This window comes from the organism of the source record quoted next, unplaced genomic scaffold (assembly GCF_019419815.1).
Source record: "Pyrus x bretschneideri cultivar Hongxiangsu unplaced genomic scaffold, Pyrus_bretschneideri_v1 Contig7, whole genome shotgun sequence".
NCBI classification, from domain to species: Eukaryota; Viridiplantae; Streptophyta; class Magnoliopsida; order Rosales; family Rosaceae; genus Pyrus; species Pyrus x bretschneideri.
Window position 1 is genome coordinate 2265418 of NW_025999809.1, and position 13797 is coordinate 2279214.

Consider the following 13797-nt stretch of genomic DNA (forward strand, 5'->3'; position numbering starts at 1 on the left):
ATACAAGTTAATTCTGGAAAAACATTTGAAATGTTTCCAACAAAAAGCACATTATTGCTAGATATCAGTTCTCTGTTAGATATCTAGTATGCATGCTGTCCAAATTTTCGTCATTTAAAATGTAAACTCTCCTTATTGCTCGTTTCGTGCGTATGATACATTGGAATCGGTTGAATTGCAAAATTCATATAATTCAAGGTATGAGGGAAGACCAAGAGCCGGAGACAAATAATTTCTCATTTGTAGGGATTACAAGGGATTGGCCATGAAAGGGATTAACCCCTCCTAATCTTAGCATTTTGTGGGGATTGAAAGAGATAAGCAACAAATCGTAATTTTTTTTTCAAAAATTCCCTTTTTAGTTGTGGGTGGATGTTATTTGGGGCTTGTTTGGCAAGAGTTTTTAAGCAATTGAAAAAGTTTTTAAATAAAATGATTTTGAAACCAAATATTTAATAAAAATACAAGTTAATTCTGGAAAAGCATTTGACGTGCTTCCATCAAAAAACACATAATTAGTACTTTTGAAATCCAAAAACATTTTCTTTAAAAATGCTTTCATTTATTTAAAAACACTTGCCAAACTAGCCCTTATACATCACATTTCGAAACTACTTCCAAAATAACAAATATAGGCCAAGAAAACAATTAGAGGGAAAAATAAATTTGTAAAGTTGATAAGAAATACTAAATTAGAATTACTCTGACCCCTCAATATCTGAGAGGGGGGCTTCCAGACTTTTAACGACGACGTAATGAAGTCGCGATGGTGATGCATGATGACGACATTGACGAGGATGGAGTTTGGCTACATGTCACAACTCGTTTCACCATACCACTTAATATTACAGTATTGTCTCTTCCAAAAAAAAAAAAAAAAAAAAAACGTCTTTTCACTATATCATTTAGTTGGGACCCGACCCGACCCATTCAAGTTACGGGTTGTTTGGTGTAGGATGAGTGAGCAAGCCATCCAAACTACAAGACTTCTCCTCTTCCCGGAAAGTGGAAATCAAGGTAATCCCTCTGCAACTTTCAACTTGTTAATAATTTCCTGAGGCTGAGGTGCAGTTCATCCTTCCTTAATTTCATTTGTTTCTTACTTAGCATTTAATCTCCCTGCAATTTTTGACTTTTTATTTACCCTCCGACAGTTATCTATGACAACACAATCTCTTGTTGCATCTTTAATATAGTAAAGAAGATGGCAAATTTCTGGTTTAAGATCCGGAGAGGATCTTCGTTGTAATTTATTTCAGTAATTGAAAAGAAAAGATGGTAAAATCAATATGTATTATGTATGAATTTGGCAAAAATGAGATTGGTTATGGGGAAAGTATGATGCTTTGACTTGTGGGTTTGCAGTTTATGAATAAGATGGCTGATTCTTCTTCTGATTCGGATGTCGCCTGTCAAGAAAAATATGATGTGTTTCTTAGTTTCAGAGGTGTTGACACCCGCGATACTTTCACCAGCCATCTCTATGCCGCTTTAGTTCGGAAGAAAATTGAGACATACATTGATTACAAGCTTGAGAGTGGGGATAAAATTGCACCTAACCTTCTAGAAGCAATCGAAAAATCAAAGCTTTCGGTCGTCATTTTCTCGAAAAACTATGCTTCTTCCACATGGTGTTTGGAGGAACTTGCGCATATACTAGAATGCAAGGATAGATACGGACAGATTGTTGTGCCCATTTTTTACAACATAGATCCATCCCATGTACGAAAACAGCAGGGGAGTTATGGAGATGCATTTGCTCAACTTGAACAACGTTTCAAGGACAGTATGGACAAGGTGCTCAAGTGGAGGGCTGCTTTGACGGTTGCAGCCGATATCTCTGGGTTTGATGCCTCAAACAAAACAGGGTAACTAACCTTCTAAACTTGTATCAGTTTCTACTACAAGAATTGTTAAGGCATACTAAATACATACTGTTTGTGCTGCACAATCATATTTTCCAGGACAGAGGCCGGTTTTGTTGAGAAAGTTGCCCAAGATGTTTTGAGCAAATTGAATCACAAATCGTCAAGCAACTTAAAGGGCCTGGTCGGAATTGAAATCCAAATTGAGCAAATTGAATCATTATTATGCATTGATTCACCAAATGTTTGCACTGTGGGTATTTGGGGAATGGGTGGTATTGGCAAGACCACCCTTGCTGAAGCTGTTTTTCACCGACTCACTTCTAAATTTGAGGCTTCATGTTTTCTTCCAAATGTGAGGGAGGAGTCAGAAAGACATGGACTAAAGCACTTGCGGAATGTACTTCTTCGTGAGATACTAAACGAAAAAGATCTAAATATTGACACTCCATCTATAGGACGAAGTTTTGTTCGAGAAAGGCTCAGTCGTACAACGGTACTCATTGTTCTTGACGATGTGAATGATTCAAGCCAATTGGAACTTCTAGTTGGTGATGATATTCGGTTTGGTCGAGGAAGTCGAATCATTATAACAACTAGAGACAGACGACTACTTAAGAAAATGGCTGATGCTGACAAGATATTCAAGGTTGAGGGATTAAGCTGTGATGAAGCTCTTCAGCTCTTTCATTTGCACGCTTTTAAAAATGACTCTATGGGGTCATATTATGCAGAGTTGTCAAGAATGGTGGTCGATTATGCTGGAGGCATACCGCTAGCTCTTATAATTTTGGGCTCCTTATTCCTTCACTGCGAGAGCAAACAAGACTGGGAAGATCAATTGAACGAGTTGAAAAAGTTTCCCAACCGTAAAATTCAGAATGTGTTGAGACTAAGTTACGATGGTTTAGAAAAAAATGCAAAGGAGATATTTCTTGATATAGCATGTTTTTACAAAGGGATGGATATATGTCTTGCAAAAGAAATGTTAGATATTCGTGGTTTTTTTGCGGGAGGTATTAAAGTTCTCATTGATAAGTCTCTCATTTCAATTTCAGAGATGAACTGCCTAGAAATGCATGATTTACTACAAGAAATGGGACTGGAAATGGTTCGTGAGCAATGTATTGAGGAGCCCGGAAAACGCAGTAGGTTATTCATTGAGGAGGATGTCTCTCATGTATTGAAGAATAATACAGTAAGAGCCAAATGCATTCATTTTCTTTTTCTATATAAAAAAAAAAAAAAAATCTTGAATTCTATGAAAGACACCAAGAAGTAATTCATTTATGATTAAAAATATGTAAGATGTCCACAAGTTTAGTATTCAGAATATTTTGTTGTCTACCGCATCCTCGTTTATACTTCTGGTCTTTTGTTTGTCAGGGAACTGCAATGGTTGAATGCATATTCTTTAATATGTCTAAGATTAAAGAGCTACACTTGAATCCCGCAGCCTTCAAAAAGATGTATAATCTGAGAGTACTGGAGATCTATAATTCTTCTAGCTTGGACAATAAGTGCAGCAAATTGTACCTTCCTGAAGGTCTTCAGTCTCTTCCCGATACACTTAGTTATCTTCACTGGGAGGGATACCCTTTGAAATATTTTCCATCAAATTTTTCTCCACAAAATCTCGTTAACATTCAAATGGCCCACAGTCAAGTCGAACAGCTTTGGAGTAAAGGCCAGGTATATATTCTTATTTTAGTTCTTGTCAAAAACTTAGTGTGGAAATTATTTGGCTTTGTTATGCATTTTTGTCATTCCTCTTTTCTTTCTACAGAAACTTGCGAATTTAAAAGTGATCAATTTTAGCTTCTCCAAACGCCTGACTGAAATTCCAGATCTCTCTCTGAGTCGAAAAATTGAACATATAAATCTTGGTTGCTGTAAAAGTTTGGTTGAAATTCCTTCGTATTTTCAATATCTTGACAAACTTAGTTTTCTTGGGCTGAGAGGATGCTCGAATCTCAAATATCTTCCAGAGTTGCCAATCAGCATTAAAACCTTATATTTGTCAGAGACTGCAATAAAGGAATTGCCTTCATCAGTTTGGTCAAACGAAAATCTTTCTCACCTGGATATCGAATTTTGTAAAGACCTTGAGAATCTTCCAAGCTGCAGTTGCAAACTGAAATTCCCCTTTCGGTTTAGTATAGAGGGCTGCTCATCACTTTGCAAGGTTTCGGAGCTTCCTAGGGATATACAAGAGTTATTTTTGAATGGGACAGCAATAGAAACATTGCCTTCATCAATTGAGTGTCTCTTTGGTCTTACTGAAATTGGACTGAAAGATTGCAAAAGTCTCGTCAGTCTCCCTACAAGCATATGTAAGTTGAAATGTCTTGAGGGACTTGATCTCACTGGTTGCTCTAAATTTGAATGCTTCCCAGAAATTTTGGAGCCTATGGAACATCTGAAGTTTCTTTCATTAAAGGGAACAGCAGTTAAAGAGCTACCTTCATCAATCGAATATCTCTCTCGTCTCCTAATCATTGACTTGAAAAATTGCCAAAGGTTGGTGAGTCTCCCGAAGAGCATTTGTAAGTTGAAATCCCTTTGGAAGCTCAACCTGAAAGAGTGCTGTAGATTCAGCTATTTCCCTGAAATCTTGGAGCCTATGGAACGTCTAGAGTTTCTTAGTTTAAGAAGGACAGCAGTTAAAGAGCTGCCCTCATCAATCGAAAATCTAATTGGGCTTGAAACATTAGATCTCCGTCTGTGCAAGAAGCTTGAGTTTGTCCCAAGCAGCATCTACAATTTAAACTGTCTTAGAACTCTTAGTTTTGATGGCTGTTCTAAACTTAAAAAATTGCCTTCATCCTCATTTGGCTTGAACGATTTGGAAGAAGCAACTCTCAGTTATTCTGGTATATTAGAAATCCCTGATCGCCTCGTTTGCTTAACCTCATTACGTGGATTAGATCTAAGAGGAACCATGGTTAAGTGGATACCAGCAAGCATCAAACAAGCTTCTCGGCTGTCTTGCCTGTTGTTAAATAATTGCAAAAGCCTTCAATCTTTACCTGAGCTCCCAGGGGTACGTTGGCTGGAAGCACATGGTTGCACTTCTCTGGAGAAAGTGTCAAGTTTAAGGACTCAGCTTGTACAAGGTTGTGATGATTACGAACATGGAGTTTATGGAAGGATCCCCGATAAACTTATATTTTCTGGTTGCTTGAAATTGGATGAGAATGCGTGGAACAGCATAATGGATGACGCTCATCTTCGAATTATGCAAATGACGGCATCACACAATGTGGAATCATCGGATGGAAATTCTTTAGTTACCATTGTATGTCCGGGAAATGAAATTCCTAATCAGTTCGGAGCTCAAAATGAGGGATCTTCGATAAATATCAGTCTTCCTCCGAATTGTTTTGGGTCAGACTTCTTGGGTTTCGTTTTCTCTCTTCTGGTTGAATTTGACAACTATAATGTTGAACAAGGATTGGAGTTCGGATGTAAATCCACACTCAAAGGGAATTGTGGTAAAAGCCATGAATATAGCTGTCGTTTGTGTGATCGGCTGTGGGGTGAAACCCAAGGTGAAGAAAGCAACGGCTACAATTTCAATTCGGACCACGTGTTTGTGTGGTATAATACATTTGACCTTGTGGGGGGAGCACAATGCTCTACTGCTCTTCACAATGGTGTCACTGAGGCATCTGTTGAGTTCTACCCAATAGATCATCATGACATACCACTTAACTCATGCACGGTGAAGATAAAAAGGTGTGGAGTCCGCCTGTTGTATGCCGATGATACTAAGTAATCTGATGTCGCTTGACGGAGCTAAGAGTAGCAGAAGATACTAAACGTCTGAGAAGTTGTGATGAGTCTGAAGCAAGCGGAAGTGATACTTTGAGCCCTTACAAGAAACAAGGGGATGACCAGTAGCCGAAAGAGAACTAAACTTGAGGTGCAAGATCAACTATGCTCGATCGTAGAGAAAAAACTATTGTAGACTTGGTAGTCTAACTTAAAAACTGTGGTAGTCTTTCTTGTTTTATGCCTTCTGCCCTCCCATGTACCAAAAGAAATAAAACAAATCAATTCCATCCGAAATTCGATTGTAATAGGATTTAAGGTACGTATTCTACATCAAACATTTCACGGAATTAGTTGAAATACCAAATAGTATATTAATTGGATTTTTTGTTAGAAGAAGTTTCACAATTCACACTTCAATTCAATTTGTTTATTCTTTGTTAAAAGAAGATGATCATGGGTCACATCTCCTTTTGAATTTTTTTTACATATGATGCCTATGTGGAGATTAAGAGAAAAACAAGAGATAAATGTTTGAAAACCGCGTGAAAGGGGCCTCGTTATGTTGTCATGATAATTTTAAATTTGTGCATTTTTGTTGAGTTGCCACCAGATAGTAAAGAGTTGGATGGCTTGATTCCTTGGAAGTTTCCTTTCTATTTTTTTTAATTTTAGTTTTAAGTTTAATTTTTTTGGTTGTTAACGTCTGGTGATTTTCCTACATTGTTCTTGTGCAAATAGTCAACTACAATTGTTAAAACATAAAGGGATCTCTGCAACTGCTTTCTAGCTCTCATGCTGAATTTCGTCGTGATCAGTTCAACGGCTTCTTAATTAGGTTGTTTTGGTCGTAATATTTTGCAACTTCTATCTTGGTCTGGACTCCGGAGGTAATCCAACTGACTTTTGCTGTTGCATAAATTATTTGTCGAAAAATCACTCATTTCTCATTCATATACAGCCAATTTGCATGTTTTGACTTGTAGGTGTGCTGGTTGTGGATAGGGAGATATGGCTTCATCTTCTTCTTCTCCTCCTTTATCGAGACCCTCTCATCGCGAGAAGTATGATGTGTTTATTAGTTTCAGAGGTGAGGACACCCGCCTTACTTTTACCAGCCATCGTCATGATGCCTTACTTCGCAAGAAAATTGAAAACTACATAGATTACAAACTTGAGAGAGGAGACGAAATTGAACCTGCCCTGCCAGAAGCAATCGAGAAGTCCAAGCTTTCAGTGATCATTTACGTCTTCCTCATGGTGTTTGATTGAACTTTGCCATATACTTGAATGCGAGGAAAAATATGGGCAGTTGGTTATACCCATTTTCTACGACATCAATCCCTCTGATGTACAAAAACAAAAGGGAAGTTACGGAGATGCATTTGCTCAACTTGAAAACCGTTTTTAAGGACAGTATGGACAAGGTGCGCAAGTGGAGGAAAGCTTTGATGACTGTAGCCAATCTTTCTGGGTTTGATTATTCAAACAAAAATGGGTAACTAATTCTGTATAACTTGTATCAATTCTACTTGTGACCATTTGATTCATACAAGTTTCATTTAGGGATCTAACTATTGTATGTCCTTGATGATCATATATGCAGGACTGAGGCCGATCTAGTTAAGACAGTTGTCGACGATATTTGGACCAAATTGATTCGCAAATCGTCATTTGGTTTGAACGACCTGGTTGGAATTGAAAGCCATATTGAGGAAGTTGAATTTTTATTATGCCTTAATGATTCACTTGTTGTTTCCACTGTAGGAATTTGGGCTATGGGTGGTGTTGGCAAGACCACCCCTTGCTGAGTCTGTATTTCACGGACTTTCTTCTAATTCGACACTGCTTGTTTACTCAAAAATGTAAGGGAGAGATCAGAACAAGCAGATGGACGAGATCTCTTGGAAAAAAACACTTTTTAGGGACATACTAATGGAAAACGATTTGTCCATTGGATCAACTTTTGTTTGAGAACGGCTCAGCCGCACAAAGGTCCTCATTGTTTTTGATGATGTGATTGATTCAAGGCAAATAGATCATCTAGCTGGAGGTTAGTAGAATCATTATAAATAGTAGACATCGGAGCGTGCTTAGGAAAACTGTTGAAGATGATAAGATATATAGGGTTGGGGGATTAAAACCAGATGACGCTCTGCAGCTATTTCATTTTCATGCCTTCAAAAACAATTGTCCTAGTTCAGAATATGCAGAGTTGTCTGCAGGAGTAGTAGATTATGCTGGAGGTATTCCTTTAGCTCTTCAAATATTTGGTTCCTTATTCCTTCCATGCGAGAGCAAAGAAGAGTGGGAAGATATGTTCAACAAACTGAAAAAAATTCCTAGGAAGGAAATTCAGAATGCTTTCAGACTAAGCTACAATAGATTAGAAATACATGAGCAGGAGGTATTTCTTGATATAGCATGTTTTAACAAAGGGAAGAGTACAGAGTATGTAAAAAGAATGTTAGGCATCCGTGGTTTCTTTGCGGGAGCTGGAATTAGAGTTCTCATTGACAAATCTCTCATATCAAATGATTCAACCCGGGAAACCATAGAGATGCATGATTTGCTTCAGGAAATGGGTTGGGCAATTGTTCGTGAACAATGCGTTGAAGAGCCTGGAAAACGTAAGACGGTAAGAGGTTGTTCAATGCTAAGGATGTCTATCATGTATTGAAAAATAATACGGTATAAGCCAAATGCATTAACATTACAAAATGTCATTAACTTTCTATTAGAAACTCATTTATAATAAGTTAAATTCTTATAAATGTAATTCTGGTTAACTTTTGTTTGTATTGTATTCAAATTTATAATTTGCTCTTGATTGACAGGGAACTTCAGCTGTTGAAGCTGTATTCTTTATCATATCTGAGATTGAAGAACAACAATTGAATCGTGCAGATTTCAAAAAATGAATCAACTGAAGTTGCTAAATGTTCATAATTCTAGCTTTGGCCTATTAAACTTTTCTCTATATCTTCCCAATTCTCTTTGTTATCTTTACTGGTGTGGATTTCCTTTCAAATCTTTGCCGTCAAAATTTTCTCCAGAAGATCTTCTTGAGCTTTGAATGCCCCACATCCTAGTTGATCAACTTTGGCAGAAAGGCCAGGTATATATGCTTATTTTACTTCTTATAACATGCAGGGCAGAATGTTGTTCAATCTAAAGTATTAATTCTTACTATTTCTCTTTCATTTGTAACAGAATCTTTTGAGCTTAAAAGTGCTTGATCTTAGTTACTCTATCAATTTGACTGAAATTCCAAATCTCTCTGAGTGTTTGAAGATCGAGTATATAAATCTTTTTGGTTGTACAAGTTTGGTTGATATTCCTTCGTATTTTCAATTTCTAGACAAGCTTACCTAAGTTCAACTTGGATGGTGCAAGAGTCTTCAATTATCTCCCAGAGATGCCAGGCAATATTGAATTCTTAAGTTTACGAAGCTCTGGTATAAAGGAGTTGCCATTATCAGTTTGGTCTAATGAAAGAATTTCTGAGTTTAATATTGAGGATTGTAAAGAACTTGAGAAACTTCCAAGCAGCACTTACAATCTGAAAGTCTCCAGTACTTTTAGTCTAGATCACTGCTTATCTCTTGGCGAGTTTTCCGAGCATCCCAAGGATCTAAGTGTATTAGATTTGGCTAGGACATCAACAAAATTATTGCATATATCATCAATGGCGCACCTCTTTAGTCTCACTACATTTAAACTAAAGGGTTGCCAAAAGCTTGAGAGTCTCCCAATTGGCATTTGCAATTTGAAATCTCTTAAGGAACTCAATCTCACTGGTTGCTCTAGATTTGAATGCTTCCCAGTCATCTTGGATCCAATGGAACATTTGGAGTTTCTTAGTTTAGAAGAAACAGCTATTAAAGAGCTACATTCATCGACCGAGTTTCTCCCTGTTCTTGAAACATTTCAATTAAAAGGTTGCAAGAGGCTTGAAAGTCTCCCAACCAGCATTTGTAAGTTGAAATGTCTTGTGGGAATTAATCTCTCTGGTTGCTCTAGACTCGAATACTTCCCAGAAATATTGGAGCCAATGGAACATCTGGAGTTTCTTTGTTTCAAAGGGACTGCGGTTAAAAAGCTTCCTTGTTCAATTGATAATCTAATTGGGCTTCAAACATTAGATCTCCATCTTTGCAGGAACTTTGAGGTTGTCCCAAGCAGCATCTACAATTTAAAAAATCTTGTAACTCTCAACTTTGATGCTTGTCAGGAACTCAAAGAATTACCTTCCGGCACTGTCAGTTTGATCTCTTTGGAAGTACTAAACCTCTGTCGCAGCAGTATATCAGAAATCCCTGATAGTCTCGTTTGCTCAGCTTCATTGAAAGATGTAAATCTGAGTGAAACCCTGATTAGAAGCATACCTGCATGCATCAAAGAAGCACCTCGTCTGTCTCGCCTGTGGTTAACCAATTGCAAGATGCTTCAGTCTTTACCAGAGCTCCCAGTGCTAGTATATCTTGAAGCAGAAGGTTGCACACCACTAAAGACAGTGTCAAGTTCAAGGACAACACTCGCACAAGGTTGGGATAAGTTTTGTCAAGAAATAATCAACTTTTTTGGTTGCATAAATTTAGAGCACAATGCACGGAGCAACATAATGGCTGATGCACAACTTAGAATCTTGGGAGCCGCAAGTGTGTCACCGAAGTTAAGAGAAGAAAAATATGATGTACGTCTCTCTGTCCACTCTGTTGCTACTTTTCACTGATCTAAAATATATAGTCCAATTGTCCATCAATGTTACAGGAAAACTCCTTTCGGCCTTTGGTTACCATTGTATGTCTGGGGCATGAAATTCCAAATTGGTTCAGCAATCAAAATGACGGATCTTCAATAATAATCAATCTTCCCCCAAACTGGTTTCGCAATGGTTTCTTGGGTTTTGCTCTATCTGTGGTTGTTACTTATAACGACTGCTGGGTTCGACATGGTGTGGAGTTCGGATGCAAGTACAAATTCATAACTAAGAACGGTGAAAGTCATGAAATGATCAGTTGTTCTTTCTATTTAGGATGGTACGACTCCTATTTCAATCCACATCACGTGTTTGTGACCTACAACGCCTTCGAACTTGAAGAAGATGCTAAATACTCCACTGATTTTTACGGACTTATTACGGAGGCCTCTGTTCGTTTCCGGCCAATGAGTCTTTCCTGCCAACCCAGTTCCTATTTGAATTGGAAAAGTGTGGTATCAGCCTGTTGTATGCCGAAGATGCCAAGAAATTAAAACTGATGTCATGATTATGGAAAGTAAAAGTAGATGAAGATACGGGACATGACGAGTCTGAAGCAAGTGGAAGTCATGAACCTGAAGCCAGTGTGACCAGCCTGTAGCAAGTCGAGTCATTGTTCGATCTAATAACCCGACTTTAGTTTGATGGGGGGGTCATCTCCTTGAATTATGTTTGTAGTTTTGTGGTGAAAGTTCTGTTTATAATATGCTTGTTGTAGAGCCAATTGTAAATACTGTGAAATGCACAGTACACAATGTTAAGGTCTGTTTCACACAACTACAGGATTTGGAATTAAAAGTTTTAACGAAAAGTCTATGGTACTGTTTATTTTAACGAAAAATCGTATTTTTACATTAAAAAGTCAATCCTGGTACTATTCATTTTATCATTTATTTTGTCTTTATCATTAAAACTCAAAGTTTTCAAACATCTTCATTATGTTTTTTTTGAAATTTTCTGATTTAGTTTCTTGATAAGTTTCTGATTTGAAATTTACTAGCATTGTGTCTATCATGACTTTATTAGAAAAAGTATTCTATTGTCGTTTCCGAAGGTAGTATATTATACAACATCATGAATACTGTTGTGACGTAAATTCCCGTAGAAACCCTGACCAAACAGTCATTGCCCTGGTTTCCTCGACGGCAACACACCTAGCGTCGCTGGGTGGCCTTAACCCGACTCAAGGCCTTTGGGCCTCACTATGCTCAACCTACACTCAATCCCAGCCCACTGTTTGGGCCTGGAACTTTCCCTTTTGCAGACCTAAAAAACAAAAGCCCAGTTTGGCTTCCTGTTATGTTTTGGGCTTTCAGCTCACTTATTTTCTCTCAATGGACTTGTATTCTAATCCGAGTGTGAGAAAATTATTTATTTTCTTCTGGGCCTTTTTCGTTTAGCTCATAAGAAATCCGAAACCCTATTTTCCGGGACTTGGCTTTCACTTTTCCTTTTGTAGCCCAACATTTGGGCCTGGGTTTTGTTAACCCATTTAATTTAATTTCTTTATACATATATTACCTTGTATATACGCTTTTGTTTGTAGGAGTTATGAACTCGAAGTTCATACTTTTAATTCAAACCTCAAGTTCCGAATATAGTACCATGAAAACCCGAAATTTTCATTAAACATACACAGATGAAACCCGAAGTATTTCATACTAAATTTAAACCAAACATGTCTATAAAACCCGAATGTTTTACTTGTGACTATGGATGTTTTTATCCATAGTACTGACCGTGATTTTACTCCCTCCATTGCAGTTACATGTCAAATCTTAACAAACTTGACTTTGCCACTTTGGAAGTATTTGGAAAGAAACTACCTGAAATGCGTTCAAGATAAAGCTCCACCTCACTACAAAAAGCTTTAGGGCTACCATTGAAGCTGAGATAGATAACCCGATTCGCACAACTAACAAAGTCGTTGCCATGATCTTCATCGGAAGACATATGCATGACGCACTGTATCACATCCCGGCTCAGGGGGGACCACTTCCCGGGCCCGCTCCACCACCGTAGCACGATATTGTCCGCTTTGGGCCCCAACCATACCCTCACGGTTTTGTTTTTGGGAACTCACACGAGAACTTCCCGATGGGTCACCCATCCTGGGAATACTCTCGCACGCTACTCGCTTAACTTCAAAGTTCCTATGGAACTCGAAGCCAGTGAGCTCCCAAAAAGCCTCGTGCTAGGTAGGGATGGGAATATACATTTAAGGATCACTCCCCTGGGCGATGTGGGATGTTACAATCCACCCCCCTTAGGGGCCCGACGTCCTCGTCGGCACACCACGGCCAGGGTTAGGCTCTAATACCAAATTGTCACATCCCGCCCAGGGGGGACCACTTCCCGGGCCCGCTCCACCACTGTAGCACGATATTGTCCACTTTGGGCCCCGACCATGCCCTCACGGTTTTGTTTTTGGGAACTCACACGAGAACTTCCTGATGGGTCACCCATCCTGGGAATGCTCTCGCGCGCTACTCGCTTAACTTCGAAGTTCCTATGGAACTCGAAGCCAGTGAGCTCCCAAAAGGCCTCGTGCTAGGTAGGGATGGGAATATACATTTAAAGATCACTCCCCTGGGCGATGTGGGATGTTACACACTGCAGACCGAGTACCTCTCCGAGGAGGGTCCAAGAGCTTTATGGCTTGCTTTGGAAGAGTGTTTTGATCGTAAAAAGATATCTTCTTGCCCGAAGCAAGACACGATTGGTGACATTTACGCTTCCAAGACTTTAAGTATGTGAATGAATACAATTATGAGGTTTGTTGAATCCGACCACTTGTCAAGTTTTGTAAAAAGGACTTGACTCACATGATCTCTTGGAGAAGACCTATGCAACCTTCCATGCCACCAATATTGTCCTGCACCAACAATATAGAGCATAGAAGTTACGAAATTTTTCGATTTGATCTCTGTCTTACCTATTCAACGTTCTATGTCACATGCTTCGGTCTTGTGAAGTACAAGATCCCATAAGCTCATAATACACTATCCACGAAACCTCGCTTCAATCACACACATAGGTTCTCATTCTAGATGACTTTCGTTCGAGCAATGAATTTAACCAACTTGGAAACCCTAGTATCACATGACTTAAGGGGCAATAGGACATAGTGAACTTAGCAGTCCAACACCCTAGAAAGTCAAAACTCACAGCCTAGACACACTTGCTAAAGACGCTTACTTTTATCAAAGCCACGCAAATAGTTCGCACTTCTGTGGCTAAAGTTTTGGAAGAAACTTCAAGTAAACCAAGTTTCAAGAACATTCAAGTCAATTAAATAACAACGATGAAGTAAATAGAAGAAAGTAGTTTATTAAATTTCTAACAAATTGATAACTAGCATGAAAACCATCGAAATTCAACAACACACACTTCCAT

The 13797-nt window shown here is 38.5% G+C and overlaps 2 protein-coding genes across 3 annotated transcripts; both read left to right on the plus strand.

The window, feature by feature from the left end:
• Positions 1-973: 973 nt before the first annotated feature.
• LOC103936678 (disease resistance protein RPV1-like) lies at positions 974-6038 on the plus strand. Of its 2 annotated transcripts, none has more exons than XM_048573730.1 (5): positions 974-1017; positions 1366-1868; positions 1965-3063; positions 3252-3557; positions 3652-6038. In XM_048573730.1, the coding sequence occupies exons 2-5, from the start codon at positions 1369-1371 to the stop codon at positions 5641-5643; spliced, it is 3897 nt and encodes a 1298-aa protein (XP_048429687.1). In that variant the 5' UTR covers positions 974-1017; positions 1366-1368; the 3' UTR covers positions 5644-6038. The 2 variants fall into 2 exon arrangements, with proteins under 2 accessions (XP_048429687.1, XP_048429686.1); XM_048573729.1 differs by lacking the exon at positions 974-1017 and adding an exon at positions 1031-1278.
• A 2978-nt stretch (positions 6039-9016) lies between these two features.
• Positions 9017-11212, plus strand: LOC108866360 (disease resistance protein RPP2B-like). The gene is made up of 2 exons (XM_048573731.1): positions 9017-10335; positions 10413-11212. Exons 1-2 carry the CDS (start codon positions 9058-9060, stop codon positions 10893-10895), a joined length of 1761 nt encoding a protein of 586 aa, XP_048429688.1. The 5' UTR covers positions 9017-9057; the 3' UTR covers positions 10896-11212.
• Positions 11213-13797: the final 2585 nt, after the last annotated feature.